The following is a 27302-nucleotide window of genomic DNA, read 5'->3' as shown; positions in this document are numbered from 1 at the left end:
TTCAAAGCATCCTGATTGGTCCCGAGAGCCGCCGAGCGCAGCCGAACTTGACGCACCCGCCCGCAGCGTTCCCTACTTACCTCCCACGCGGCTCAGCGGCCGCCCCAGCCAATCACCAACGGGCGCGCCGACCCTCATCTACATGGTCACGCCCCAGGGGAAGGGCATACCCAATCCGATCGCTCGCCGAACCGTCATTAGCATGCCGGGGGCGGGACAGGGCGGGGCGGACGGCAGGGGTGGGCGGCAGGGGCGGGCTCGGGGAGGTTGGTTGGAGCGTCGTAGAAGCCGAGAGGTCCGGGAAAGTTTCTTTGGAGGTGAAAACAGCCGCGGAACTCGGGGCCCTGCGAGGCGGCGGGGGCACGGGGGTCCAGGGGCCGGTGCGGGGCCCTTCCAGGGCCGGGGGGGTGCGGACCTGGGCCTCCTGGGGGGGCGATTGCCCAACAAAGGATCCTTGGGGCGCCTGCCCTCGAGGGCCTCCCCGCCCCCGGTTCCGGCCCCCCCAGGCGCCCCGGACCCGGCTTTCCGGGGCTCCCCAGCCCGGCCCCGTCGTCACCGGCTTGGGCGGCCCTCATCGGCCACGCGTCTACGTTCCAGGTGCGGCCGGGAGTGGCCATGTCCCACGGTCCCAAGCAGCCCGGCGCGGCCGCCGCGTGAGTGCGACATCCCCTCCCCCCAGCCCACTCGGAGCTGCAGCCTAGCCCCCACCTCGTCCCGTTGGAGCTCCTCGACCCCCGCCCCCCAGGGTCTTGACTTCCCCGACTTGGAGCAGGCCCTCCCCCTTGGGCCCCCACGGGCTTCCCCCCAAACCTCCGGGCTCCAGTTCCTTTCAGGGGTCCCCTACTAGCCTCCCCTACTGCTCTTGCCCGAACCCTGGATCCTGACCTCCTCTGACCCCTGCTTCCTGAACTCAGGAACCCCTAGCTGCCAGCGTTAGCGTCGTGGGGGCGTGGGTGGCCCTGGCGTCCCGTGGCTCTAGTCTCTCCCACGCCCCCTGTGGCCCCCCCTAGTGCTTCTGCCTCAACCCCCGGATCCTGACCCTCTCAGAGCCCTCCTCTGAGGGAGGACTCAGGGCCCTCTCTGCCAACTCCGCCGTCGGTGTTGGGAAGTGGGGGTGACCCTGGCTTCCCATGGCTCCAGGCCGGCGAGCGGCAAGGCTCCAGGACAGCATGGGGGCTTCGTGGTGGCTGTCAAGCAAGAGCGCGGCGAGGGCCTGAGGGCCGGAGAGAAGGGGTCCCACGAGGAGGAGGTGAGAGTCCCTGCACTGCGGTGGCGGCGGCCCTTAGTCTTGAAGCTCCGCCCCGAACTCAATTTGAATTCGTTGTGGCTCCGCCCACAGTCCAGATTTCCCTCCAGATGCTGAGGCCCCGCCCCGTGCCAGATACCACGCCCCAAGAGCTCCACTGCCACTCTAAGTCCAGGCCCCGCCCACTGCCCAGGGATCGAAGCCAGTACGGAAGCCACGGCCACAACGAGGCCACGCCCACAACACAAGCCAGCCCCAACCCTGGGCTGATCCTCTGTCCCCAGTACTTCTCTGATCCCTTTACCCCTGGCCAGGGGTCTCTTAACCACACTCTCCCAACCCTGAACCCTGACCAGGCCATACTTCCAGGCCTTCTGGGTCCTACCTCGTGGTTAGGCCCCGCCCAAGTCTTTCAGGGCCCCGCCCCTTCCCCTCTGGGCCCGGCCCCAGCCCTCCAGGCCCCTCCCAACGGCGAGGCTGGGTTCTGCAGCCGGTGAAGAAGCGAGGCTGGCCCAAAGGCAAGAAGCGGAAGAAAATCCTGCCGAATGGGCCCAAGGCACCTGTCACCGGCTACGTGCGCTTCCTGAACGAGCGGCGCGAGCAGATCCGGACGCGCCACCCGGACCTGCCCTTTCCTGAGATCACCAAGATGCTGGGCGCCGAGTGGAGCAAGCTGCAGCCGGCGGAGAAGCAGGTGGGGACGGCTCGGGACAACTGACCTTCCCTCACCCACTCAGATACCCACCTGCAGCCACTTACCCCAAAGGAACAGGTGTGGAGGGTCCTTCGTTCCTCCTGGACTCCAGGACCTGGAGAACTGACCACCCATTAGCTCTCTCCAGCTTGTTGAAGGGAGGGGAGAGTAGCAGTAGGCTGGAATAGACATAAAATTTAATAAACAACGTTAGACTAAAGAAGTAGGGGTGGGGGCTGGATTTCTGTTAGAAACTTTATGGTTTTTAAGTTCTGGTAATTAATTTAAAAATTGCAAAAACATCAAGGAAACGTTAGCACCAGCTTGCACCCTCTACCCTGGGATTTCAACAAGCAAAATGCGTTCGGGAGGGCAGTCCAGCCTGGAGGTGGGAGCCTGCAGACATTCAGACACCAGGGAGTGGTTTATAAAGGCTGGAATTGGGATGAGGTCGGTGAGGTCAGGGAGTTGGGAGGTAGCCTGAGCAGCAGCCTGAAGGGTGGGGTTTTGTCTGGAGGGCAGTAGGGCGCTGTGGGAAGGTGCAGCACAGTGAGCTGACTGATGGAGATGGGGTCTTGCCCTGCGAGGGCTACCCTGCCCCTGGGCTGGGCCAAGCCTTCTCATGCTGCCCCCGCCAGCGGTACCTAGACGAGGCTGAGCGGGAGAAGCAGCAGTACATGAAGGAGCTGAGGGCGTACCAGCAGTCAGAAGCCTACAAGATGTGCACAGAGAAGATCCAGGAAAAGAAGATCAAGAAAGGTGCGAAGGGCCCCAGCCCCCAGGCAGCTGAGTGCCTGCTCTGAGATAGGTGACACAGGCAGACCAACCTACCCCCTCCAAAGGGCTCTCACGGTCCCGTGTGAATGAGACACACATAACCAGACAGTTGTGAGTGAATAGGGCTGGTCAGCGCTGAGACTGGGCACACACAGATGCGGGGGCGGGGGGAGGGGGCCAGGTGGGGATCTTGACCCAGGATGAGTAGGGCTGACTAGGGGAGGGGAATGATGGTGTTCCAGGCAGGGGGAACAGCACGTGCAGAGCAAAGCGTGGGGTCCGAGGAGACCTGGGAGGCTCACCCTGCCCTCCTCCCTCCCCCACCAGAGGACTCCAGCTCCGGGCTCATGAATACCCTTTTGAATGGACACAAGGTAAGCTTCCCTCCTCCATGGAGGACACCTGGGCAAGAAAGGTCTGGAGGTACTTAGACCTCTGGGTGAGTGAGCACCGTCGCTCCTGGGATGAAGTGAGCGCCCGGTCCAGATGTGTGCAAGCAGAGGCTGGACAGCCACACAATGGGAAGGCTGTAAAATGGACTCTGACCCAGGTGGCCTGAGGAGACCCTCCCAAGCTTAGGGGATGTCCCAGAGGGGGTGTGGCTGCCCTCCCACCCTCTCCCAAAAATATTGCCACCTTGTCCTGTCGTCCCAGGGTGGAGACTGTGACGGCTTCTCCACTTTCGACGTCCCCATCTTCACGGAAGAGTTCTTGGACCAAAACAAAGGTGAGCGCTGACCACAGGTTCTTGGAGCAAGTGTTGGGCCCAGAGGGCGCCAAGGGGGTAGGCAGTGGGTGCCTTCCTCCCCTGCCCCCGTAGACCAGAGAGCTGCGGTGTGGGGCTGGAGGCAGAGCAGTGACGGAAGGCCTGGCGTGAGGCACAGCGAGGGGCAAAGCGTGGCTGAGGGAAGGCAGGGAAGCGCCAGGATCTGACCCGGCTCCCCGCCTACAGCGCGGGAGGCGGAGCTGCGGCGCCTGAGGAAGATGAACGTGGCCTTCGAGGAGCAGAACGCGGTGCTGCAGAGGCACACGCAGAGCATGAGCAGCGCGCGCGAGCGCCTGGAGCAGGAGCTGGCGCTGGAGGAGCGGCGGACACTGGCGCTGCAGCAGCAGCTCCACGCGGTGCGCCAGGCGCTCACCGCCAGCTTCGCCTCGCTGCCGGTGCCGGGTGCGGAGGCCCCGCCCCCAACCACCCTAGCCCCGCTCCTCCCACCCCCGCCCCGCTCCTCCCACCCCCGCGAGTCCCGCCCCGCTAACTCCGCCCTCGACTACTTCGGGCTCCGCCCAGGCTACCGCGAGTCCCGCCCCCTCTGGCCCGGCTCCGCGAGCCCTACCCCTCACCCCCTCACCAGTCTCTTCACAAACCCTCACCTCCCTCCCTTTCGCCACGCCCCTGCGGACCCCGCTCCCGGCTACCCGAGCGCCTCCCGCCCCGCTGCCAGACCTTGCTGCGCCAGCCCCGCCCACGCTGGCTCTCGCGCCCCGCCTCTGACCCCTCCCCTCATGCCAGTCTTCCGCGTTCTTTCCTCAGCTGAGCTGGGCCAATTTCCCCTCCCCCACTAGCCTCCGCATCCCCCCCCCCATCACGACCCCGCCCTCTCCAACTTGCTTCATCTGACCCCTGCCACAGCTGACCTTGATTTCCCCGGGTCCAGACACCCTGACCGCGCCCGCCCGGCCCCACTGAAGTGCGCTCCCGACCCTCTCCCCAGGACCCCGCGCTTACAGACCCCCACCCTCTGACCTCTGCTTCGGTGGAGACCCCACCGCGGTGACTCCTCCGCTGGGCTCGGCTGACGGGTCCCCCCCCCCCCCAGGCACAGGCGAGACGCCCACGCTCAGCACCCTGGACTTCTACATGGCGCGGCTGCACGGTGCCATAGAGCGCGACCCCGCGCAGCACGAGAAGCTCATCGTCCGCATCAAGGAGATCCTGGCCCAGGTCGCCAGGTGTGTGCCCCAGCCGGTCTGCCCCCAGGCCCGTTCAGCCCAGCTGGGGCTGCCTTGAGTAGGGGCTGCCTCAGGCTAGACCTTCGCTGGCGGGACCCGGCGAAATAGACTAGCTTTAGGCCTCCAGCGGGGTTTCTGGGGTCTGTGGGCGCTGCCCAGTGGGATCTGGCTGCCGGCTCTTTTTCGGAGGGCACAGCCCATGCGGGATCTATTAGGTGGGGCTGGTTTGATGCAGGTGGCTAATGGCCTAGCCCCTGGGGGCGCTGATTCGGCCTGGTACTCTATTACGACTCTGGTGAATCATCCAGCACTCCCTTGGCCCAGGGGACCCGAGCTTCCCCAAAGCTTCGGGGTGGGTTTTTCTGGGTGCCTCCCAGCTGCCCAGGATAGGTGGGATCAACTCCAGGCTCCCCACCCTGGCATCTGAAGGAGCAGAGAAGGATGGCCTCTAGGGTACCCAGGAAGGGGGTGGGGTTGAGAGATGATGGGGGTCCCCCCTCACAGATCTCCTCCCTTCTGTCACAGTGAGCATCTATGAGGGTGTCTGCTGCCCCATGATCCAGAGAAGACCAAGCCCTGGTCACGGCCCCTCCCCCACCCCCACCCCATGGAGGAGGGGTGTGGGTCCATCCTTTGGGGCCAGGCCCAGTCCTGCACCTTGGGGGCTCCAGCCCCCCTAAAATTAAATTTCTACAGCATCCCTCTAGCTATCAGTCTCCCCAGCACCCCAACCCAGAAAAATCGCCCACCACGCACAGTGCACAGAACCCCATGGCCCCAGGGTCCACCACAGGGCACGTCACACTACACGGATGTGGGAACAGCACACATGGACAGCGTGACCCGGGACAGGAGGAGACCCGCAGCCGCTCATCCGCCCAGTGTGGGGAGAGTTACACACCCTACACCGGCTCTCCAGGACCAGTCCCTGGACACAGGGCAGAGAAAACCCACACCTGACACACTGGGACTCCTGCCTGGCAGGTGCCACCCTAAGTGCCCACACGGCCAGGCACGCCGCAGGGACACACTCTCACACTCCGGGCGGGGCCCTCTACCCCAGAATGGGGGGGCTGGTACTGACCACCCTACCCTCATCCAGCTGAGGGACCCCCGTGGAGGGGGCCCCTTTGCCACTGCTCAATTGGACTTTTTAAATAAAAATGGAATTTGAATTTCAAGCTTGTGCCTGTGTGTCTTTTGGAGGGAAACAGGCCAGGACCCTCTGTTGGGGTCCTAAGCCTACTCTCCCCAGCCCCTGGCAACCAGAAATCCACTTTTTTTTTTTTTTTTTTTTGGGCCACACCACGTGGCATGTGGGATCTTAGTTCCCCGACCAGGGGTGGAACCCATGCCCCCTGCATTGGAAGCCCGGAGCCTTAACCACTAGACCACTAGAGAAGTCCCACAAATTCACTCTCTGTCTCTGGATCTACCTGTTCTGGACATTTCATATAAATGGAATCACATGCTGCGTGTCCTTTGGTGTCTGGATTCTCTCACTGAGCATCGTGTTCTCAAAGTTCATCCACATTGTAGTGCATGTCAGTGCTTCATTCCTTCTCCTGGCTGAATAATATTCCACTGTGTGGATGGCCCACATTTTGTTTATCCAGCATCTGTTGATGGCCCTTCGGGTTGTTCCCACCTTTTGGTTGCTGTGAATCGTACAGCTGAGAACATGCATGTACAGGTTTTTGTTTGAACACCTGCCCTCACTTCTGGGTCGATCCTGAGAAGCAGACTTGCTGGGTCAGATGGCAATTCTATGCTTAACTTACTGGGGAACCCTCTCAGAGACTTCAGCCTTTAATGGAATGTTTGGGGCAGCTTAAAAATTCTAGGGAGTAATTTGACAAGCACTGATGTTACCGGTTGAATTTTGTCCCCTCCAAAGAAAATCTTGAAGCCCTAACCCCCAGAACCTCAAAATGTGACCGTATTTGGCAATAGGGTCACTGCAGATATGATTAGTTAAGATGAGGTCATGGAGTGGGGCAGCCTCTAATCCAATATGACTGATGTCCTTATAAGAAGATAAAGATTTGGACACAGCTGCAGAGAGGAGACAGCCATGTGACAACGGAGGCAGACACAGGCAAAGCACGCCTCCAAGGAATGCCAAGGATGACCAGCCACCAACAGAAGCCAGGAGGGGCAGGAAGGATGCCACCCAGGGTGTCAGAGGAGCTTGGTCTTGCTGATTTCTAGCCTCCAGAACTGAGAGAGTAAATTTCTGTTGTTCATGAGCCAGCCAGTTGGTGGTACTTTGTTACGGTTGTCCCAGGAGACTCGAAAAACGATACTCTCACACACCCACGTCCAAGTGTGTGCTCCCTCCTCTCACGCCCTCCCTGGCTCTGTACCCTCATCCCAAATTTGGAGTTTACCATTCCTGGGCAGGTCTTTACCTACTTTTAGCACAAAAGGATGTCTTCCCACAAGAGTACCATCCTGATGGATTTTTTTTTTGGTTCGTTTCTAAAGGTTCGAAAGTAGACGACTCTGTGGCTTCTAGTTTAATCACAAAGTTGTGCAACCACCAGCCCAACTTAATTCCAGAACATTTTCATCACCCCCAAAACAAACCCCCCTCCCATTAGCCATCACTCCCCATCCTCCCCTCCCCCAGTCCCAGGCAACCACGAATCCACTTTCTGTCTCCATGGATCTGCCTGTTCTGGACACTTCATCTAAACGGCATCACACGCTACGTGGCCTTTGTAATCTGGCTTCTTTCAATGAGCATCGTGTTTCCAAGGTTCATCTGTGCTATAGCGTGTATCCCATTTTGCACGTTTTTAAACTTTACATAAATTTTCTTACATCGTCCGAAGCCTTCTGCAACTTGCCTGTTTTCATCAATGGTTGGTTTCTGAGATTCATCCAAGGCGAAAGGCCTCTCTTTGGAGCTGCTATATGGCATTCCACTGCTGTTTATTGAGCCAACCATCGTTCCTGTCGGTGACGCCTAGATGCTGTGTTCCCAGGGGATTCTGAGAGACGCCTCCTGGTGCCCAGAACTTCCTTCTAATTTATCTGTAACCCAGTGTGCCCACTGTGTGCCAGGATACAGCAGGGGATGAAAGAGACCAGAACTCCTGCCCTCCCGAAACTGACATTCCAGTTGAGGAGACAGAGGAAACACAAGATGAATAAATAAACTATCTGCTATGTCAGGTCATGCTCAGTGCTAGGGAGGAAAAAAGCCAGAAAGAGAGATTGGGAGATGGTGATAGGAGGTGACAACTGAGCCAAGAGCCGAAGGAGGTGAGGGAGTGAACCACTTGGAGATCTGGGAGAAGATGTTCCAAGTGTAGGGGCACAGCCTGTGCAAAGGCCCTGGGGCAGGATAGTGCCTGTTGTGTTGAATGAACAGCAAGGAGGTCCGTGTGTCTGGAGCAGAGTGAGCAAGGGGGAGAGAGGGAGGTGGGGAGGGCAGGGAGGGGACGGGGCAGGTTGTGCAGGGCCTTGTGCGTGGAGGGGAGGACTTGAGTTTTTACCCCGAGGGAGGTGGGAGCCCTGGAGGGCTGTGGGCAGAGGATGGACACGTTGTGGCTCAGTTTATACCAGGGTAAGCGTCCTCCCCACCTCTTATGGTTGTTGCAAGGATTAAATGAGTGCGCCCAGCAGAGAGCAAGCGCCCGGGCACCCACGGCTGCCGCATCCTTATTTGTGATCCTTATTTTTCCCGCTCCCTGGAGAGTTCACAGCTGGCCCTGGCAAGGCCGGCACACCTGGGGCCAGCCCCCCCGCCCCCCTGCCCTCCCCCCCCACACCCCCGCACTCCGCGGTGTCGCCTTCCCGGGAGGCTCGGGTTCCCGGATCCCCTTACCCCGACGGCTCGGCTGTCGCTCCTTGGGCCGGGGGAGGGGAGGCTGCAGGAAGCGGCGGATCCGGCGGCTGTGGCCGTGGCCCCGGTGGCCGAGCTCCTCCTGCCATGGAGACCACAGCGGCCCGCGAGGCCCGGGGGGCCGAGGCCCCACGCCTGCCCGCACCCCCGCCCTCGCCCGCCGAGCCCCCAGCCGCGTCCCCCAGCCCGGCCGCGCCCCGAGCCCGCCCGCGCCTCATCTTCCGCACGCAGCTGGCTCACGGCAGCCCCACGGGCAAGATCGAGGGCTTCACCAACGTCCGCGAGCTTTACGCCAAGATCGCCGAGGCCTTCGGGATCGCGCCCACCGAGGTGAGGCCCCCGGACCCCCAGCACCCGAGGCCCACCGGCTGACCGGGGGTAGGGGTGGACCCTGGACGCCGGGACTGGGGCCCCAGAACGCCCATCTTCGGATGGAGGGGACCCGATCTCCGGATCTCAGAGACGCACCTCTCAGATCCTGGGGTGTCCGTACCCGGTGGACCCCCTGCGCAAAACATGCGCACGTCTTAGGGTTAACGGATGCCTAGTTCGTCCAGGAAAACACTGGGCTGACCCAGCTAGGAGTGGACCCCAGCTCTCAGGGAAGCGCCTATGTTTCCTGGGCGCGGCTGCGGGGCTGTGGTTCCAGGCAGCCCCCTTTCAGGTGAGAAGTCCGAGGCCGCGGGGGGTCAGGGGCTGGGTTGTAGGTGCGCCTCGCAGCCCCGAGGGGGCGCCAGCAGATTTAGAACAGTTTTAAAAGATCGGGGGTGACAGAGCAACGAAGGGTTAAAAGGGGAAGTCTGGGGGGGGTGGGAGAGGGGGCGTCCTCCTGCCCTAAGTCTCCTTCTCACCCTGCTCCCCATTCTGGGGGTCCCAGTCTCCTCGCCTCCCACCCCATTCTGAGAGGATCCCATACTCTGCCATTACACGTGACTGCGATCCTGGTAGGGGATGACTGGGGTCGGTTTCGTGCCTCTTTGCGCCTCGGTTTCCCTATCAGGCCCCTGAGCCCAACCCCCGGTTGTTCTGCGCAGACGGTGGGGGATGAATGAGGTCTGTCATTAATTTTGGGCTCCCCCTCCCCTCGGGACAGATCTTATTCTGCACCCTAAACAGCCACAAAGTGGACATGCAGAAACTCCTAGGCGGCCAGATAGGGTTGGAGGACTTTATCTTTGCCCACGTGCGCGGCGAGACCAAAGAGGTGGAGGTCACTAAGACCGAGGACGCCCTGGGACTGACCATCACTGACAACGGGGCTGGCTATGCCTTCATCAAGGTGCCCGTGGGGGCGGGTGGCTTCCCGGGTGCCCCTCTCTGCCCCTCTCTGGTGTGAACAGGACCTGAGAGGGGCCGCTGGGGTGGCCCTGTGAGTGACTCTGGGTCCCTGCAGAGGATCAAGGAAGGCAGCATCATCAACCGGATCGAGGCAGTGTGCGTGGGCGACAGCATTGAGGCCATCAACGACCACTCAATCGTTGGCTGCCGCCACTACGAGGTGGCCAAGATGCTCCGGGAGCTGCCCAAGTCGCAGCCTTTCACCCTGCGCCTGGTTCAGCCCAAGAGAGCTTTCGGTGAGGGCCACCTGGGGCCCAGGGGGCAGGCTGGTGGGGGGCGGCGGGGAAGCTCTTCCAGAAATTGGTCCTCTGCATGCACCGGGTGGCAAAGGGTGGGGGGATGGGACAGGATGGAAGGTTCTAGATGCCTCTGGTGACAGGACAGGGAGCTTCTGGCACTGTATGAGGAACAGGAGGGTCATTTCTAGATTGTTATAGAGTTGGTCTGGGCATGGGGGTCGGGGGAGGCTTGGGAAGATTGGGAAAGGATGAGGAGGTATCTGGATCTATTTTGTAGCTGGTCTGGGAGCTTTTAAAGTATTGCTATGAGGCTCTGGTGAGTTCTTGAGAGTGACTCTCAAAGGGAGCTCTAGAATGGGGCTTTTCAAAGAGAAGTCTGTGACTGGTCCATGGATGAGATAAGGAGGTCCCCGTCGAAGAAGGATTCTTAACCTCAGCACTATTCACATCTGGGGCTGGATGACTGTTGTGGGGCGGTCTTGGGCACTGTCAGGTTCGACCTAACAGGTGCCAGTGTCTCCCCTGAGTTGTAACAATCAAAAGCGTCTCTAGGTATTGTCAATGTCACGGGCGGGGGGCGCAAAATCACACTCCTCCCCCCCCCCGCCCCCCGTGCCAGCTGGGTTGAGAACCTTGATCTAGAATGTAGATCACCTTGTTTAGTTCAGCAGACAATTGTTTTCCATAAGCAGACTTTCTCAAGGAAGGAAGCAGGATGCTAATTTCCTTTCTGGCACAGGCTTCTTATCTCATCATGGACTGGCCCTTTGAGTCACCCTGTCCCAGAACAAGAGGTTCTAAAGGTGCCCTGGCCCATCTGGAGGGAGGTCCCAGGGGAGTGCGACAGGATGGGGTCCTAGATCTGCCCTGGAGCAGGACAGTGAACTCTGAGAGCCGTGAGCAGGTTAGGAAGAGCCAATTCTAGAGCAAGGAGCTTTCTAGATTGATCCTCTGGGAACAAGGAGAATCTTAAGCAGTCTCTTCTAGAGAAAGTCACTTTGAGAGGAGGAGGGAAATTTGAGGGAAGAAAGGATTCTCAAGCATGGTCCCTGAGGATTCACCCATGGACATAAGGAGGACTTTGAAGGGTAGGAAGGTTCTAGAAAGGCTCAGCTGGTGGCTTCTGAGTGTTTAGGAAGATATGGATCTGCCCAGAACACATGCACCTCCTCCACTCTGTCCCCTCCAGATATGATCGGCCAGAGAAGCCGGAGCAGCAAATGCCCCACGGAGGCAAAAGTCAGCAGTGGGAGGGAGACCCTGCGGCTTCGGTCTGGGGGGGCCGCCACTGTGGAGGAAGTGGTGAGTGGAGGGGAGAAGGGTGGACATCAGGGTCTCTTGCACCTAGAGCTCTATCGCTGACTCAGCATGACCTTGGGTAAGACCCTCTCCTTTGCCCAGCCTCAGTTTCCCTACCTGCAAAGTGGGCCCTTGTCAGTCAGGGCAGTAATGGTGGGACCAGAAGCATTGACTAATGTGTGGTCCCAGTCTGCTGTCACCTAAGGGGTGGGGGACTGGGGAGGGGGCTCGGAGTGATCCCAGGCTTCTGACCCTCTGCTTTGCTCCCTACAACCCCAGCCTAGTGAATTTGAGGAGGAGGCATCTCGGAGGGTGGATGACCTGCTGGAGAGCTACATGGGCATTCGGGACCCAGAGCTGGGTAAGGGGCCAGGGTAAGCCGGGTGGACCCTGGGGGGAGGACAGCCCATGGGGAGGAGGCAAGGGTCCCAGGGGAAGCTGGCGTCCCCCCAGGGAGCGCCCTCACCCACTTCCCCTCGGCTCGGCCTGCAGCGTCCACCATGGTGGAGACATCCAAGAAGACAGTGAGTGTCCAGGAGTTTGCACGCCATTTAGACTCCGTTTTGGGCGAGTTCGCCTTCCCGGACGAGTTTGTGGTGGAGGTGTGGGCCGCCATCGGCGAGGCCAGGGAGGCCTGTGGCTAGTCTGCCCCGGGGCCGAGCGCAGCCCCAGCCCGGAGCCCAGCCCCATGTCCCAGCCCTCCCGGCCAGTTCCCCAAGCCCAGCCCTGCTCTGGAGTCCAGAAGCCCAGATCTGAGACCCAGCCCTGCTCTAGAGCCCAGCCCAGCTCAGAGACCAAGCCCATATCTGAGACTGGTATCACCTCTAGAACCCACACCAGTTTTGAGACTGAGCCCAGCCCTGAGACTCGGCCATGCTCTAGAACCCAGCTCAGCTCGGAGACCAAGCACAGCCCTGAGACCACGTTCACCTCTAGAACCCATACTAGTTTTGAGACCAGGCGCAGCCCTGAGACCCAGCCCTGCTCTAGAACCCAGCCCAGCTCAGAGACCAAGCCCAGATCTGAGACCCAGCCCTCCCCTAGAACCCAGCTCAGCTCGGAGACCAAGCTCCCCTCTAGAGGCAAGGCCAGCTCTGAGACCACGTTCACCTCTAGAACCCATACCAGTTTTGAGACCAAGCCCAGCTCTGAGACCAAGCCCTGCTCTGGAACCCAGGCCAGCTCAGAGACCAAGCCCAGATCTGAGACCCAGCCCTCCCCTAGAACCCACCTCAGCTCGGAGACCCAGCTCCCCTCTAGAGGCAAGGCCAGCTCTGAGATCACGTTCACGTCTAGAACCCATACCAGTTTTGAGACCAAGCCCAGCTCTGAGACCAAGCCCTGCTCTGGAACCCAGGCCAGCTCTGAGGCCCAGTTCATCACTAGAACGCAAGCCAGTTCTGAGATGCAACCCAGCTCCAGAACCCAGCTCTCCTCTAGAACCCAGGACAGCTCTGAGGCTAAGCTGAGCTCTGATATAAAGTCAAGTTTGGGAACCCAGACAAGTTTTAAGAGCCACCCCGGCTCTGAAATCAATGCTAGTTCTGAAAGTCAGGCCAGCTTTATGACCCAGCCCTGCCTTAAAACTCGACCCAACTCTGGAACGCAAGACAGTTCCATGACCCAGTTGTACCTGGACACCTGGTCTAGCTCAGAAACACCAGTTAGTTCTGGAACCCAGGTGAGACTCAAGAAGCAGCCCAGTTCCAGAAGCCACATCAGCTCAGGATTCAAAGGCAGTTCCGAAACGCAACCCTGTTCTCATGCCCAGACCAGCTCAGGAACCCAGATGCACGCTGTGGAGCAGTCCAGGCCCAGACCCCACCCCCATACTAGGGCCCAGCCCAGCTCCAACGATGAGTCCAGCTCAGAGACTGAGCCCCGCTCTATACCCCAGACTAGCGCAACAAGCAGGCCTGTCTCCAGAATTCAGACAAGCTCTGGACCCCCATCCATCTCTGGGGCAAGGCCCGCCTCCAGAGCTCCACTTGATGCCAAGACCCACCCTCACTGCAGAACACAGAGCAGCTCTAGAACATCATCCAGCTCTGGGACCCAGACAGACTTCAAGGCTTGGCCAACTTCCAGAGTTCAGTCCAGCTCAGGCACTCCACCCAGCTCCAGAACTCAGCTCAGTTCTAGAGCGCAGGCCGGCTCTGAAATCCCATCGAGCTCTAAAACACAGTCAATTGCTGAGACCTACTTGAGTTCCAGAGTCCAGCTAAAGTCTGGGCCTGGGACCCAGACCAATGCAGCAACAGACTTAAGCTCCACAGCTCTGTCGAGCTCTGAGAGCAGGCCCAGCTCCAGGACCCAGCCCGGCCTGGGAACTCAAAGCACCTCTGGGACCCAGCTCGTCGCAGAAACCCTGCAAAGCTCTAGAAACCACCTCCAGACCACACCCCCAGGCAGCTCTGCTATTGAGCCAGACTTTGGGAGACAGACCAGCTCTGGAAGTCCGCTCATCTCTACAGCCCAGCCCAGCTCTGGGACCCAGACCAGTTCAAGAATACAGCCCAGTTCTGGAACCCAACCCAGCTCCGGAACGCAGACCAGTGCTGGAACCCAGCTCATCTCTGAGACCCAGCCCAGCTCTGGGACCCAGCCCAGTGCAAGAATTCAGCCCAGCTCTGGAGCCCAGCTCAGCTCCAGAACCCAGTTCAGCTCTAGAATTCAGTTCAGAGCTGAGACTCACCACAGCTCTGAAACCCAGACCAGTTCAAGAACCCAGCCCAGCTCTGGAATCCACCTTACTTCCAGAACCGAATCTGTTTCTGAAACGCAATCCGGCTCCAGAAGCCAGACCAGCTCAAGAATACAGCTCAGCTCTAGAAATGGGCTCCGCCCACCAACCCCTGGCCTTGACCCCAGAACCCAGGCTGTTGCCACTGCCCCAGCCCGACCTCAACACCCAGGCCCATCACTCAGAGCCCCACCTACAGGTCCTAGGAGGGTCTCTCACCCTCAGTCCCATGATCGGGTTCAAGGAGCCCAGGCCGATACTGGCCCAGGCCGAAGCCCATCCACTTCTGCCCTGTTCCCACGGCCGTGGTCCCCCTCCGTCCCGCAGAAACCAGCCCTTCCCCCCAAGCCCCAGCTGAGACCCCAGAAGTCCACCCCACCCACCAAATCTGTCATCCCTAGTTCTGCCACCAGGGCGGCCCTCCTGCATTCCCAGCCCCCTGAACCCTCAGCTCAGGGGCCTGCCCCCTCCCCCGAGCTCAGGGAGCCAGGGCCAGCTCCGCCGGCGTCAGAGCCCCTCCCCTACCATGGGGGGCTATAGCTTGGGGGTGACATACTTGTGGCCCCCATCCCCTCTCCTGCCCCTCCCAGCCTGGGTCCCCCAGAAGCAGCAGGTGACCTCATTCCCCCACAGGCGGGGTGGGGGGCGGTGAGGGAGGGTGGACACAGGGGCTTTGGTTTCACCCGGGCCTGGCTCTGGGAGCTGTAAGCAGATCCCAGGTCTGTGGAGGGGAGGCGGGGTGAGGCGGGGGGGGGAAGTTGGGGCAGGAGGCGGTTTCCCCCTCATGTACCTCGAGGGCTCATGGGGAATAAAGGCACCTCCCACCCCTGCAGCTCTGTGTGTCGTTTTTGGGGGGTGTTTGGGGGAGAGCAGAGGAAGGGGCAGGCGTGAGGGTGACATGACAGCACTAGATGCTTCTTACGTGGCTACGATGTGCCAGGCACATTGTTAAGTGCTAAGTGTGCAGGTGCTCATGGACCTGCAGACACACGGTGCTCTAGACAAGCTCAGTCATTCGGCCATTCTGTCTGCCTTTACTGAGCACCTACTATGGGCCAGGAGCTGCTTGTTCAAGGCATGGGGAGTCTGAAGGGCTGAGTGAATAGATGGCTAAACCACAAGCTTATGAGGGAGTGCATCCCATCTGCCGTGGAGGAAGCAGGCGTGTACGCCATGGTCCCTGTGTGTCTTGCCCTCTCTTTTCCTCACCTGCAAAATGGGCTTAATCCCAGAACCCTCTCTTAGGGGCTGTAGGGAGGCTTCCAGGAGATCCAAGCTGTAAAGTGCTTAGGGAAGACTCAATAAAGGAAGTGGGGAGAGGAGCTGGAAGCCAGCCCAAGCTCTTGGGGCTTCCACAGCCCCCCAGTCCTGCTCGGCTGCCACACGGTTGGATAGGAATATTGATACAAGAAACTTCAATAATTGACGATTTCAGAGCCAAAAGAGATTATGTTTTGGCAAGAGAGGGAGTCTCTTGCCCGTTCTCATTCAATCTTTTCTAGACAGAGCCTTCTCAAATTGGGCTGTCAAAGGGAATCAACTGTACCTCAGTAAGCAGGTCATATTCAGGGGTCAGAGGGGGTCAGAGTCCCCCATTTCTGGAGGATTTCTGCAAGGGGAGGCTTACAAGTCTGCTTTCCTCCAGACACCATCCCAGCATTGCCCACACCCTTCCTGGGATTGGGAGGCGCCTCTGAGTGGGGAGGGGCGGAGAGAGGGGAGGGGCTTTGGAAAGGGGAGTCAGGGAAGAGTTGGAGGGTCCCCAGGGATGATGGAAGACAGCACACAATCCTGCCACTCAAACTGTCCATCCTGCACTCCTGGCTCCTAGACTTCCGAACAGGCAGATGCGACTGACAGGGAGAACAAAGTTTAGATGGGGGACATGCTGGCAGGGTGCTCTGTCCTTCCAGAGCTGCCCCCGACGTCCAGCCCTGGCCCTACTGCATCGTGGACCTGCGGGTGAGCTGGGGTTGCAGGGAGAGAGACCTGGGCCGGGTACTGAGGCGAGGGTGGAGGCGCCGGATCACCGCCCGGCGAAACAGGATGTACACCCAGGGGTCGAGGATCTGGTTCCAGGTGGCCACGCGCAGGTAGATAAGCAGCTGCTTCTCGGTGGCTCGGGACAGCTGCCCAGTCGGGCTCATGGCAGGCGGGCTCCGCAGCACCGTCTGGGCGATAAAGACCTGCGGGGGGAGGGGTGTGTGTGCGTGTGGCCAGAGCGGTCAGCCGGGGGCCAGGCCGGCCACCAGCCCTGCCCTGCACCAGTACCTGCCCGGGCCACCTGCCATCCACCGAGACCCCGTGCTGATTTTGTCCCCGAGGTGCTGTGTGACCCCGGGAGAGCTGCCTGACCTCTCTGAGCTTCAGCTGATGTGGCCGAAAAATAGCACACTTTTCCTGCTCCTCTCCTGGGCACAATTAAACGTGGTGGACAAGAGGACTTGCAGGTGCGAGCAGGTGGAATCACTGTGACTGCCAGTTTTATTATTCTATCAAACATTTATATTTTATACAAATTTTATAATATAATATCAAATTATGGTATAAAATTGTATATTAAATAATTAAATTTTATGTTGTTTATTTTAAGTCAGTTTATATTATATTAAAATTTATAGTTTATAAAATTTTATGTTAAATAATTTTTGTTAAATTCTTATATTAACTCACTTTAATATATTTTATTAAATATTGGATTTTAGATTTAATATTATACAATATATAATGTAATAAGGTATTTACAGATTATCATAGAATATAATTAGTTACCTAATAATTAATATATTGTTAATTATAACTATTATATATAGTTATGTTATATATATTATATAGTATTTAAAGTTATATATGTAATTATATAATATATAACATAATTATAAGGATGTGACTATATATTACATAATGATTGATATAATTATTAAGTATTAATAATATGTAATTATAGCTATATGTTATATCATATTTAACAATTACATAATATATATAATGATTGATATATTATTAAGTATGAATGAATAATATATAACTACAGTTATATGTTATATAGTATTTAACAGTTATATAATATATAACTATATATTATATAATGATTGATATAATTGTTAAATATTAAGTAATAATATGTAATTATAGTTATGTTATACAGTATTTAAAAATTATATAATGATTGATATAATTATTAATTCTAATCTAATCTAATTAATTATAATTATTATATTTCATAATTATAATCAAATTTATACTATAGTTAATATAATTATATTCATATTGTATTGCATGTATTATACTAAAATAAATTTTTTCTTTTTTTTTTGGCTGCACCATACAGCTTGCAGGATCTTAGTTCCCTGACCAGGGATTGAACCTGTGCCCTCAGCAGTGTAAGTGCAGAGTCCTAACCACTGGACCGCTAGGAAATTCCCCCACAATTATTATTTTAAAATTGTTTCCTGAGCACCTAGTGTGCTGGGCAATTCTGGGGACACTGCAGTGGCCAAGACAGACCCAGGTCCCACTTGCACAGGTTCACAGGCTCACAGCCCCATTAGGACATGTGACCAGGTGGTTGCAGTTTGGTGGTGGGAGTGGGGGTGACCTAGCAGTGATGGAGGCACTGTTGGAGCCCAGAGTAGGAGCCTGACCGGGCTTGGGAGAGGTAACCAGATGGCGAATAGGAGTTTCCCAGGTGAGTTTGAAGGAAGTGTCTGTGGGCCTTTCTTCTGGGACAATAGGGAGTTATGGGAGGTTTTAGAGCAGGAGTTGCCTCATGGGCCAAATCTGGCCTGCCACCTGTTTTTGTTTTGCTTTGTTTGCTTTATTTTTGCCTTTTTGGTTTGTTGTTTTTTTTTTTTGTTTGTTTGTTTGTTTTTTTAAAGATAACTTTTTTTTTAATTTATGTATTTTGGGCTGTGTTGGGTCTTCGTTTCTGTGCGAGGGCTTTCTCTAGTTGTGGCAAGCGGGGGCTACTCTTCATTGCGGTGCGCGGGCCTCTCACTATCGCGGCCTCTCTTGTTGCGGAGCACAGGCTCCAGATGCGCAGGCTCAGTAATTGTGGCTCACGGGCCCAGTTGCTCCGCGGCATGTGGGATCTTCCCAGACCAGGGCTCGAACCCGTGTCCCCTGCATTGGCAGGCAGATTCTCAACCACTGCACCACCAGGGAAGCCCTGGTTTGTTGTTTTGCTAAGAATGTTTTTACATGTGTCAATGGTGAGAGAAAAAAATTAGAAAGCATATTTTGGGGGTTTTTTAATTTAAAAATATTTTTATTTTTATTTTTTATTTTTTGGCCAAGTCACGCAGCATGCTCAACTAGGGATCGAACCCACACCCCCTGCAGTGGAAGCACGGAGTCTTAACCACTGGGCCACCAGGGTAGAGGCCTAGAAAGCATATTTTGTGACGTGACAATGACATGAAATTCAAATTTCAGAGTCCGTAAATGAAGTCCTATTGGTGCACAGCCACGCCCGTTTGTTTCCATGTAGCTTTCATGCCACAGCAGCAGAGCTGCGTCGTTGTCACAGAGACTGTGTTTAAAGGGTTTACTATATGGCCTTTTAGGAAAAACTTTGCTGCCCAAGGGGACCAGGAATCGTTTAATGATTCAGTGATTCTACCTAGGATGCCTTCCTGGTTTTTACCTAACAGTTCAACTTCTATTTATCCTACAAAGCCTCAGTTCCAATGGCTCAGAGCAGGGCGGGGCTCATCCTGGCTATTTCAAGAGAGTCAAGGCTGGAGGGCAGGGAGAAAGAAGAGGCTGAGACAGATCCTTGTCAGGGACCTCTTGGTGAAGGTGACATTTGAGGTAAGACATGGAGGAGTGAGGGAGTGATCCATGTGGAGATCTGGGGTGGGGGAAAGCATTCCAGGCAGAGGGTACAGCCCAGTGCAAAGGTCCTGGGGCAGGACCGGGCCTGGCATGTTGGAGGAACAGCCAGGAGGTTCATGTGTCTGGAGCAGAGTGAGCGAGGGGGAGAGAGGGAGGAGGGGAGGGCAGGGAGGGGACGGGGCAGGTCATGCAGGGCCTTGTGGGTGGCAGGGAGGACTTAGGCTTTTACCCTGAGGGAGGTGGGAGCCCTGGAGGGCTGTGGGCAGAGGGGGGACCTGACTCAGGTGCTCACAGGCACCGTCTAGATGCTGCTCGATAAATAATAATGATAATAATTACAAGTGAATATAGAAATGGCCTCAGCTCGACACAGATGTAGAGAATAAACGTATGGACACCAAGTGGGTAAAGTGGCGGGGTGGGGCGGTGGTGGTGGGATGAATTGGGAGATTGGGATCGACATACATACACTAATATGTATAAAATAGATAACTAATAAGAACCTGCTGTATAAAATAAATAAAATAAAATACAAAAAAAGAAATGGCCTCAGCTCTATGAGACCAGGCCTGGGAGGGACACCCCAGGTACAGAACAGAAGCACATTTCTCAGCCGGAAGCATCATCCTGTAACTGCCACTCCCCTGGGACCCATCAGTGCCTGCAGCTTCACGTATCACAAAAAAAATTATGTTCCTTTCTTTTTTTTCTCCCACCACTGACACACGTAAAAACATTCTTAGCAAAACAAAGCAAACCAAATTTGCAATCTTCCTATCCCACAGGTTTAGCTTTTGTTTTAGCCCTTATCACCTCCTAATATCTACCACTTCACTTATTTATATACTATGTTTATTTCCTGTCTTCCCAACGACCTGAGTTCCAGGAAGTCAGGCAGTTTTGTCAGCTTTGTTCCCTGTGCAGTGCCTAGACCAGAGCCAGCAACACACTCATAGCTCAGTGAATGTTTGTTGAAGGAACCAATGAACAAATGAGTTCATGTCATCATCCTGACAGTCACTCTGAGAGGCTGGCACCTTTTCAGTCATCCCCATAATAGGGGGAGATTGAGGCTGGAGGAGATTGAGGCTGGAGATTGACCCGTAGCCAGAGTCACATGATAAGTCCGTGTTGGATGTGGGCTGGAAACCAAGTATCTGATTCCAGTCTCCAGACTTGTCGCCATACAGTCAGAAATGGAAAAATAACCACTCCAAGCGGCCAATTACATCAATCAGTGGAAGGACTTCAGCAAGCTCCCCTGACCCAGGGAAGATCTGTGCAAGGTTAGGGTCCAGCCCAGAACTAGGCACAAAGTAGAAATGATTCAGTAATTGTACCTGGAATGTCCTCCCTGCTTTTCTCTGGCAGGTAAACTCCTCTTCATCCTTCAAAACCCCAGCTCCAATGCCCCTCTTCCAGAAAGCCTTCCCTTATATCCCAGGGAGAGCCTGGGAGCCCTTCCCTGGGCATCTCAGTCCCAGGACACTGCCTCTGCCCCAGTCCTGCCCCCAGTTTGGGATTATCTGTGTCTTGCTCATGGGTTCCTCAAGGAAGGACCCTTGAACACTGGGGTCATGCCCACATTTTCTTGGGCGGACGAGAACCTGAGGGTTATGAATTCATTCGGGAGGAACCGAGGCCCAGTCACCAAGGGTGGGTGGGAGACCCCGGCAGCCCCTGCCCCCGCCACTCACCAGCAGCGGCATCCAGCAGATGCTGGCCACCACCATGATGCCCGTGAGCTGAGCCATCATCTCGACCTCGCAGTCCCGTGGGCGCTGCTGGGCGGCCTCCTGCCCGTGGTAGACGTGGCACAGGGTGGCCACGCTGATCGTGTTGAGCAGGAAGGAGAGCCCCACCGAGAGGCTGCCAAGGAGGGTGAAGAGCAAACCGAAGGCCACATCCCCTGGCTCGGCACCGAGTGTGAGGAAGCACCAGGAGCCCGGGTACTGCACGGTGTAGCGACCCACACCCAGCAGGGGCAGCAGGCCCAGCGCCAGCGCGGCGGCCCACACCAGCCCCACCGTGGTCCAGGCCCGGCGCTGCGAGGAGGCTGCGGGCCGTGAGAAGGGCCGGGTGATGCCCAGGTAGCGCTCCGAGGCCATGGCGGCCCCCAGCAGCAGCGGGCACAGGCCAAAAAAGACCATGATGACGCCCATGAAGTGGCAGAGGCTGCAACCGGGGTCCACGACCTGCCAGTCAAAGAGGGCGGCGTGCTGGGACACCACGATGGTGCCAGTGACCAGCAGCCCCATGAAGTCAGTGATGACCAGGCCGCAGAGGAAGGTCAGGAAGGAGGATCGCACATGGGAGCTGCCCTGCCGCGCACTCACCAGCACACTCAACGCCAGCAGGTTGGAGGCCAGGCCCACCAGGCAGAAGGAGGCTGCGAACCAGGGGGAGGCGATCAGGCGCCGTTCCTCCAGCGTGATGTTTGTTGGCCGCAAACAGGGCCCCAGAGAACTGCCATTGGGCCACATGGCGCCAGAGCGGAGTGGGGAGGGTCACCACCCCATCAGGCCAAGGCTGCAGGTGGGGTGGACTGGCACTGGCTCAGGCACACCTGGGGAGGGTGGTGGCGGAAGAGAAGATTTGCTGGTGATTCATTCTGCATTTTAGTCTGAGCAGCCCTGCTGAACTCCTACACAACCTTCAATGCCCCAGCTCAAATATCCCCTCCTATAGGAAGCCTTTCCTGACCTATCTCACTCCCTACTCAGTAAGTATTACTATTACTACTATGACTAGCTCCAGCCCTGTCCTGCCCAGGCTCAGTGACCCTCAAGGGTGAGGATCAGTTCTGTCTCCTCTGGGAACCCTGAAAGACACCAGTTGGTATTTGCCAGGTCTCAGAGAAGGGCTGAGAAGCCCCAGTTTGAACTCCAGCCCTCGTACCCACTGTGTGACCCCAGGCAAATGATTTCTTCTCTCTAAACTTCCATTTCCCTGCTGGTCATCCATCTGAGCCCTTGGTGGACTGCAGAATCCAGAACAGATTTCAGCTATTGTAAAACAGGACACACCCAGTGTGGGGAGGGCAGCTGGCTGGTGGCCAGAGGTCGCTGGTTCTCAAGCAGGCTCCAAGGTCAGCCTTGTGGGTCACAATTTCTCGTGAAATTGTGGGAGAAACCCGGCCCCATTGGTGTTTTAGGGAGAGCCTTCCTCACATGTTGGAATCGTGTAGATTCTTTTTTTCCCCCGTTTTTGTTTAATAAGAAATAAACCCAGAAATCCAGTTCCATCTGTGAGCAAAACTCAGGTCATGTGGAGCAGCAGGATCCCTAGGGACGGGCTATAAACAATAGGAGGAGGGTAATGGGCTATAAACTACCCTGTGTGGGGCTGGGGGAGAAAATTGGAGAGACATATGGGTCTGACTGCCTCGGGTGTGGACGAATCAGCCAGATATGGGGACGTCGAGTAGAAATAAAATGAGACCATTCAAAAGCCAGCTTCCAGGGGCTTCCCTGGTAGTCCAGTGGGTAAGACTCCGCGCTCCCAATGCAGGGGTCCTGGGTTCAATCCCTGGTCAGGGAACTAGATCCCACATGCATGACGCAACTAAAGAGTTACATGCCGCAACTAAGAGTCCACATGCCACAACTAAGAAGTCTGCATGCTGCAACTAAGAAGTCCGCATGCCGCAACTATTCCCCAAAAGGACACAGCAGGGAGGGCGTAAGGTCACCCAGGGGGCCGGCACCCCACCCTGGGCGCACACCACGAGCCATCCTTGTGCTGGCAGGGAGGGGGCACTGGGTGGCAGGATCAGAGTGGGCAAAGGTGGGGAGGCGGGACCATGGGAGGCACAGATGGCCCAGGCAGTTAAAGCTCAGAAAGGTCCTCTTATGATCCCCATTTTGCAAAGGCAGGGAACCGGAGGCACAGAGAGGTTAAATAACTAATCCAAAGTCACACAGCCTAGCCGGGGTGGATCTGAGATTTAAACTCGGGCCTCATTACATACAAATGTGTGTAATTGAGTCAAAGGCCTGCGAGTCAGGTGGAGGCTGGTGGGAGGTGGGTGTGGAGGGTCACCATCATCGGAATTTTCCTTGATGAAAAACAGATCGAATTTTTCTAGGGAATTCCCTGGCGGCCCAGTGGTTAAGACTCCGAGCTTTCACTGCCGAGGGCATGGGTTCAGTCCCTGGTCAGGGAACTAAGATCCTGCAAGCTGTGCAGCTCAGCCAAACAAGACAGACAAAAAACACACCAACCAAACAAACAAAAAAAAGGGATAGAATTTTTCTAAAAAGTTGGTCAGACTGGATTCGAACACTGACTTTGCCACGAACCCTGAGGGGAGTCAAGCCCCCGCTCCGAGTCTCAGTCTCCCTTCCTATAAGATGGGGCGGATGATGAGAATGACTTCATCTGTGCCCAGGGCTAAGCCCACGCAGGCGCTCCATTCGTGCTGGCCCTGAGCCCATGCCTGTGACCCGGCCTCAGCAGTGAGCGTGCTCGCTACCCCCTCACTCCCCATCTCATTAATTCAGCTCAGCAACTCCTTATTGAGCCTCATAAATTACCCAGCTCCTGCTGGCCAGCTCCACAGAGCTTCCCTCCCAGGCTGAGAGCCAAGGCCACTGCCACTTCGATGGGGGCGGGGCCTGGAGACGGAAACCTGAACCCCAGAGGGGTGGGGGCTTTCCACGGTGCTCGGCCATCTGAGCCCTCCACTCCCCGGCAGGGGTGTGCTCTTTGCCATCTCAGATTTGGCCTGCACTTGGATTCCCCCTGGGGCGGGGCGCTTGCTCCCTCCCTCCCTGGAGAGCTGGCAATGCGCTGTTTCTAAACATTCCTGGGGACTCAGGGCTGTGCCTGCGGCCACTGCCCCTGCCTCAGCCCTGAGTGACCGCCAGCTCCTCCCGGGTCTCGTGGTCTCCTGGTTCCCCACCCTTGCGGGGAGCTTATGCACCTGGGGACACACACCCCGTGTCTGCCTCGTCTCCCATGTCTGGGAACAAGCCTGTGGCCCAGGGCCTTTGGCCTGGGGGAGGCTGGAAACTGGCACCACTCCCTCTGGCCCCAGCCGGTGGTTTCCAGTCCCCCCGAGGGGTTCAGGTGAGAGCGGGCAGCTCAAGTTCCCCAGGCAAGCGGGCCAGAGGGGCACCTGGCGAGGCCTCCCTTCCCCTCCCACATTGGCCGGGAGGGCTGGCAGGGCCCCCACCCTGCAGGGGACCGTGCTCTTCCCAGCCCGAGGGCCATAAGCACCACGGTGTGGCCCTTGGGGGAAGTGCTCTCCCTCTCTGTGCCTCAAAAGAAGCATGGACCCCAGATTTGCTGGACAAACCCAGGATTCCATGGCCCGAGAGTGGGGAGGTTTGGACTTTGAAGGTCCCGGGTTCTGGAATTCTAACGAGTTCCCAGTTCTGGAAGCTGAAGGTCCCAGGAATCTAGAATTTCAAGGGGCTGAGGTTCCAGAACTTTGATGGGAATTTGGTTGGGTCCTGGGTTCCAGAAATCTCTCTCGGGTCCTGGCTCCTCTCTGGAGGATGGACTTTCAGTGCTCCCTCAGCCTCCCTCGGTGAGGCTGGGAGGGATCCATCCACCGCTGTCCCAGAGGCCTGTGCGCTGGGTTGGGCTCGGGCACCAGGCTGGTCCTCCCTCCGCCCACCATGGTGGCCCCGATGGAATGTGGTCTTTGGTTCCCAAGGGCCAGGCCCCTCCTCTGCCTGAAGGTCCGTCATCACCTCTGCCCCATTCTTCTCCTCCCGCTTCTGTGATCCATCCGTCTTTCAACAAGTCCCTCTTCCTCTTGACACACCACCACCTGGCCTGCCTGGCCTGCCCGGCCTGCCTGTCCTCACGCTATGGACCCACCCAGCCTCCCCCAAGGGTGACGGTGACCTCAGACAAACTCGGACTGGAGCCCGCAATCTGCCACTGCCCAGCTGGGGGCTCGACCTTGCTGAGTCTCAGTTTCCCCCTCTGTGAAATGGGGATAACAAGGACACCGACTCGCCTGCTGGCATTCTGGCTGGTCTTCCCAGGCCTGACCTGCTCCTGCCACTGAGACTTTGCCCCCTCTGTGCCCCCCCATCCCCACCCCGCCTGGTGCACCCTTCCTGCTTTCTGGCTGTGCTCACAGCTCATCTCCTGGCTGCGTGCATGGGGCAGCCAGGTGGGAGCCCTGATGCTCTGTGTGACCTTGGCCCACTTCCACGTTTCCTAAGTCCTTTAATGCTGCCCAGGTGACAAACGACGATGTCCTCTGGCATGAAAGTGCAGGGACCAGGCCAATCTCTGCATCAGTTCCTGCCCTTACCCGATGCAGACCTGCACGCCTGAGGGTGTGGACCCCCTCCACGCCCTTGTGCAGCCACAGACGCTCACACAGACACAAACGCATACATGCAGGGCCACTGTCAGTCCCCAGGCCCACCCTTGCCTTCCCCCACCACAAGACTCAATTTCCGGGAACTTTTCCTGTTTGTGACAGCAGCCAAGCGCCCACCCCAGAGGCATCACAGTCAGCCTGCCAGGGTTGGAGCTGAGCCTTGGCCCGGACTCACACGGTCCCTCCCTGTGAGCCTCAGTTTCCTTATCTGTCCAGTGGGTGTCCCCAAGCACCAGCGGGGGACGGATGGGTGATGAAGGGACAGGACCTAAGCCAGGCGGCCAGTGGTTAATGATGGGCACAACTCCGAGTGTGCACACAGACACACAACCAACCAGACGTGTGCTCACACTCACAGCCACAGCCAGCACCCTGGCTCCCTCCCCGGCTGTAGTGGCACCACAGGACACGGAATGGCCGGGCACAGACCCAGGGAAAGCCACACACAAAGAACATCCTCCGCCACACTGGCCACAGAGGCACACGCAGGTGCCCAGGGCCGGTAGCACTCCAGGCACGGGACCCAAGCTCACCAATGCCCCGGAACACCCAGCACCTGGCAATTGTCACCGCCCACGGTGAAACACCCACAGCAGGGCGGGTCACCGCAGGATACACCCGAGGCACACCGGCCCACTCTCATGCCCCTCCCCTAACCTGATGGCCAATTGTCCTCAGCAGGCGATGGTCGATGGGGCGTACAGGGGTAGCCAGCCGCGCAGTCGTGTCCCGGCGGACCTGCGGGTGCCGGGCTGGAGGTGGGCGTGCGGAAGCGGAAGCAGGGCGGCTTCCGGGGCCCCTGAGGAAACTGAGTCACAGCGGGAGAACCACGCCGAGGACCCCGGCACTGCCACGTCGCGGCGGGACACAGATAGAGGGTGGGGCGGGGCGGGGTCCCGGGCCGCGGGAGGGGCGGCGAGGTCCCCTCCCGGCCTGGAGGGGGTTCGGCGGGGACTAAAAATAGCCCGGGGCTGGGGCTCCGTTCTGCGGCCGGCGCCCGTCTCTGCTAGTGTCTGTCTCCCATCAGCCCCTCCAGTCCCGCGCTGGCCACTCCCCTCCCGCCCGGGCCTGGCTGATGAGGGTCAGTGGGCGCCCCCTAGCCCAGCGGGGAAACCGCGAGGCCTCCTGGGGGAGGGGGCGCCCATGGGACCCCAGGGCCGTAGGGGCAGGGGCGGTGGCCGGGGTGGCCGGCGCCCTCTCGGGAGCCTCCGCCCGCTCCCCTCCCCCAAGCCCGCCCCGGCGCTCCGGCCGCCAGGCCCAGTGTTATTCACCGTCCGGGCTGCACCCGAGGATGAGAGGGGGCGGGGCGGGGCGGGGGCGGGCCCGGCAGGCCCCGCTCCCCAGGGCGCTAGACCCCGACCCAGGGACCCAGGGCTCAGAGCTGGTGAACCCGGTGGGGTGGGGCCTGGCACACAGTAGGTGCCTCATCAATGTAGGGTCTGTCTGAGGCCCCTGCCCGGGCTGGGGGTAGAGGTGCAGGGACGTTTAGAGGGGAGAGGCGAGCACACTCTCCACCCAGGAGCTTCGTGGGCAGCCTGCTGAGACAGGCTTCTCGAGCAGGTGATCTGGGAGGGCTGTGGGTGGTGGCATTCTAGGGGGAGGGTCCTGTGAGGACACAGGCTGGCATTGGGGCCAGAGGAGGCAAAGCCCCCTGCAGAGCCGCCTGCGGTCCGGGTGGGGAGGTGTGCTTTCCCTCAGCCCCCGCAGTGCAGGGTGGGGAAGGATGCCCAGAGCCCGGCACTGCAGGAGTGATTGAGGATGAGCAGCGGGCTGGAAGCAGGGCTGGGGAATGTCTCCCCAGGAAGGATTGGCTTCCTTGGAAGCCCCCAGACTCACTCAGGGCTGTGGGCCAGGGTCTGATCAGCCCAAAGCCATGAAAGCAGAGGATGACCACCTGGGTACGGCTAGAGCAAAGGCATGGAGGCTGGACCGTGATGCAGGAAAGTGAGAAGCTCCTTAAAGGTCCTTCCTGCCCACAGTC

The 27302-nt window shown here is 57.7% G+C and overlaps 4 protein-coding genes across 6 annotated transcripts; 3 read left to right on the top strand and 1 right to left on the bottom strand.

The window, feature by feature from the left end:
* Nucleotides 1–251: 251 nt before the first annotated feature.
* Nucleotides 252–5848, top strand: HMG20B (high mobility group 20B). Of its 2 annotated transcripts, XM_060007400.1 has the most exons (10): nt 252–317; nt 598–653; nt 1141–1249; nt 1737–1940; nt 2579–2699; nt 3045–3091; nt 3372–3444; nt 3670–3885; nt 4535–4667; nt 5364–5848. In XM_060007400.1, the coding sequence occupies exons 2-10, from the start codon at nt 616–618 to the stop codon at nt 5839–5841; spliced, it is 1419 nt and encodes a 472-aa protein (XP_059863383.1). In that variant the 5' UTR covers nt 252–317; nt 598–615; the 3' UTR covers nt 5842–5848. The 2 variants fall into 2 exon arrangements, with proteins under 2 accessions (XP_059863383.1, XP_059863384.1); XM_060007401.2 differs by lacking the exons at nt 252–317; nt 5364–5848 and adding an exon at nt 5193–5354 and having other exon boundaries at nt 381–653.
* Nucleotides 5849–8607: 2759 nt separating this feature from the next.
* GIPC3 (GIPC PDZ domain containing family member 3) lies at nt 8608–12040 on the top strand. Its single transcript, XM_060006529.1, has 6 exons — nt 8608–8850; nt 9614–9799; nt 9914–10094; nt 11287–11399; nt 11676–11757; nt 11889–12040. The coding sequence occupies exons 1-6, from the start codon at nt 8608–8610 to the stop codon at nt 12038–12040; spliced, it is 957 nt and encodes a 318-aa protein (XP_059862512.1).
* A 44-nt stretch (nt 12041–12084) lies between these two features.
* On the top strand, nt 12085–14822 carry LOC138414015 (uncharacterized). Its single transcript, XM_069540502.1, has one exon. The coding sequence runs from the start codon at nt 12085–12087 to the stop codon at nt 14677–14679; it is 2595 nt and encodes an 864-aa protein (XP_069396603.1). The 3' UTR covers nt 14680–14822.
* Nucleotides 14823–15581: 759 nt separating this feature from the next.
* TBXA2R (thromboxane A2 receptor) lies at nt 15582–26518 on the bottom strand. 2 transcript variants are annotated; one of them, XM_060006528.1, is made up of 4 exons: nt 25979–26518; nt 21312–21541; nt 20673–21170; nt 15582–16325 (listed from the first exon to the last, which is right to left on the bottom strand). In XM_060006528.1, exons 2-4 carry the CDS (start codon nt 21456–21458, stop codon nt 16080–16082), a joined length of 891 nt encoding a protein of 296 aa, XP_059862511.1. In that variant the 5' UTR covers nt 21459–21541; nt 25979–26518; the 3' UTR covers nt 15582–16079. The 2 variants fall into 2 exon arrangements, with proteins under 2 accessions (XP_059862511.1, XP_059862510.1); XM_060006527.1 differs by having other exon boundaries at nt 20673–21541.
* Between the last annotated feature and the right edge of the window lie 784 nt (nt 26519–27302).

Source organism: Delphinus delphis, chromosome 3, assembly GCF_949987515.2.
Source record: "Delphinus delphis chromosome 3, mDelDel1.2, whole genome shotgun sequence".
In the NCBI taxonomy this organism is placed as follows: domain Eukaryota; kingdom Metazoa; phylum Chordata; class Mammalia; order Artiodactyla; family Delphinidae; genus Delphinus; species Delphinus delphis.
The sequence above is the reverse complement of the archived record's forward strand: the minus strand, read 5'-3'. Positions and strand labels throughout refer to the sequence as shown.

What these genes read in the sequence shown, in the direction of transcription:
- HMG20B (XM_060007400.1), top strand. Translation starts at nt 616, where the DNA reads ATGTCCCACGGTCCCAAGCAGCCCGGCGCGGCCGCCGC. An exon ending in AGGGGTCCCACGAGGAGGAG is followed by an intron (nt 1,250 to 1,736) that starts GTGAGAGTCCCT and finishes TGGGTTCTGCAG; the next exon opens with CCGGTGAAGAAGCGAGGCTG. An exon ending in GGAAAAGAAGATCAAGAAAG is followed by an intron (nt 2,700 to 3,044) that starts GTGCGAAGGGCC and finishes CTCCCCCACCAG; the next exon opens with AGGACTCCAGCTCCGGGCTC.
- GIPC3 (XM_060006529.1), top strand. Translation starts at nt 8,608, where the DNA reads ATGGAGACCACAGCGGCCCGCGAGGCCCGGGGGGCCGAGGCCCCACGC. An exon ending in CTGGCTATGCCTTCATCAAG is followed by an intron (nt 9,800 to 9,913) that starts GTGCCCGTGGGG and finishes GGGTCCCTGCAG; the next exon opens with AGGATCAAGGAAGGCAGCAT. An exon ending in CCGCCACTGTGGAGGAAGTG is followed by an intron (nt 11,400 to 11,675) that starts GTGAGTGGAGGG and finishes CTACAACCCCAG; the next exon opens with CCTAGTGAATTTGAGGAGGA.
- LOC138414015 (XM_069540502.1), top strand. Translation starts at nt 12,085, where the DNA reads ATGTCCCAGCCCTCCCGGCCAGTTCCCCAAGCCCAGCCCTGCTCTGGA.
- TBXA2R (XM_060006527.1), bottom strand. Translation starts at nt 21,458, where the DNA reads ATGTGGCCCAATGGCAGTTCTCTGGGGCCCTGTTTGCGGCCAACAAAC. An exon ending in TCTGCTGGATGCCGCTGCTG is followed by an intron (nt 16,326 to 20,672) that starts GTGAGTGGCGGG and finishes CTCCCCCCGCAG; the next exon opens with GTCTTTATCGCCCAGACGGT.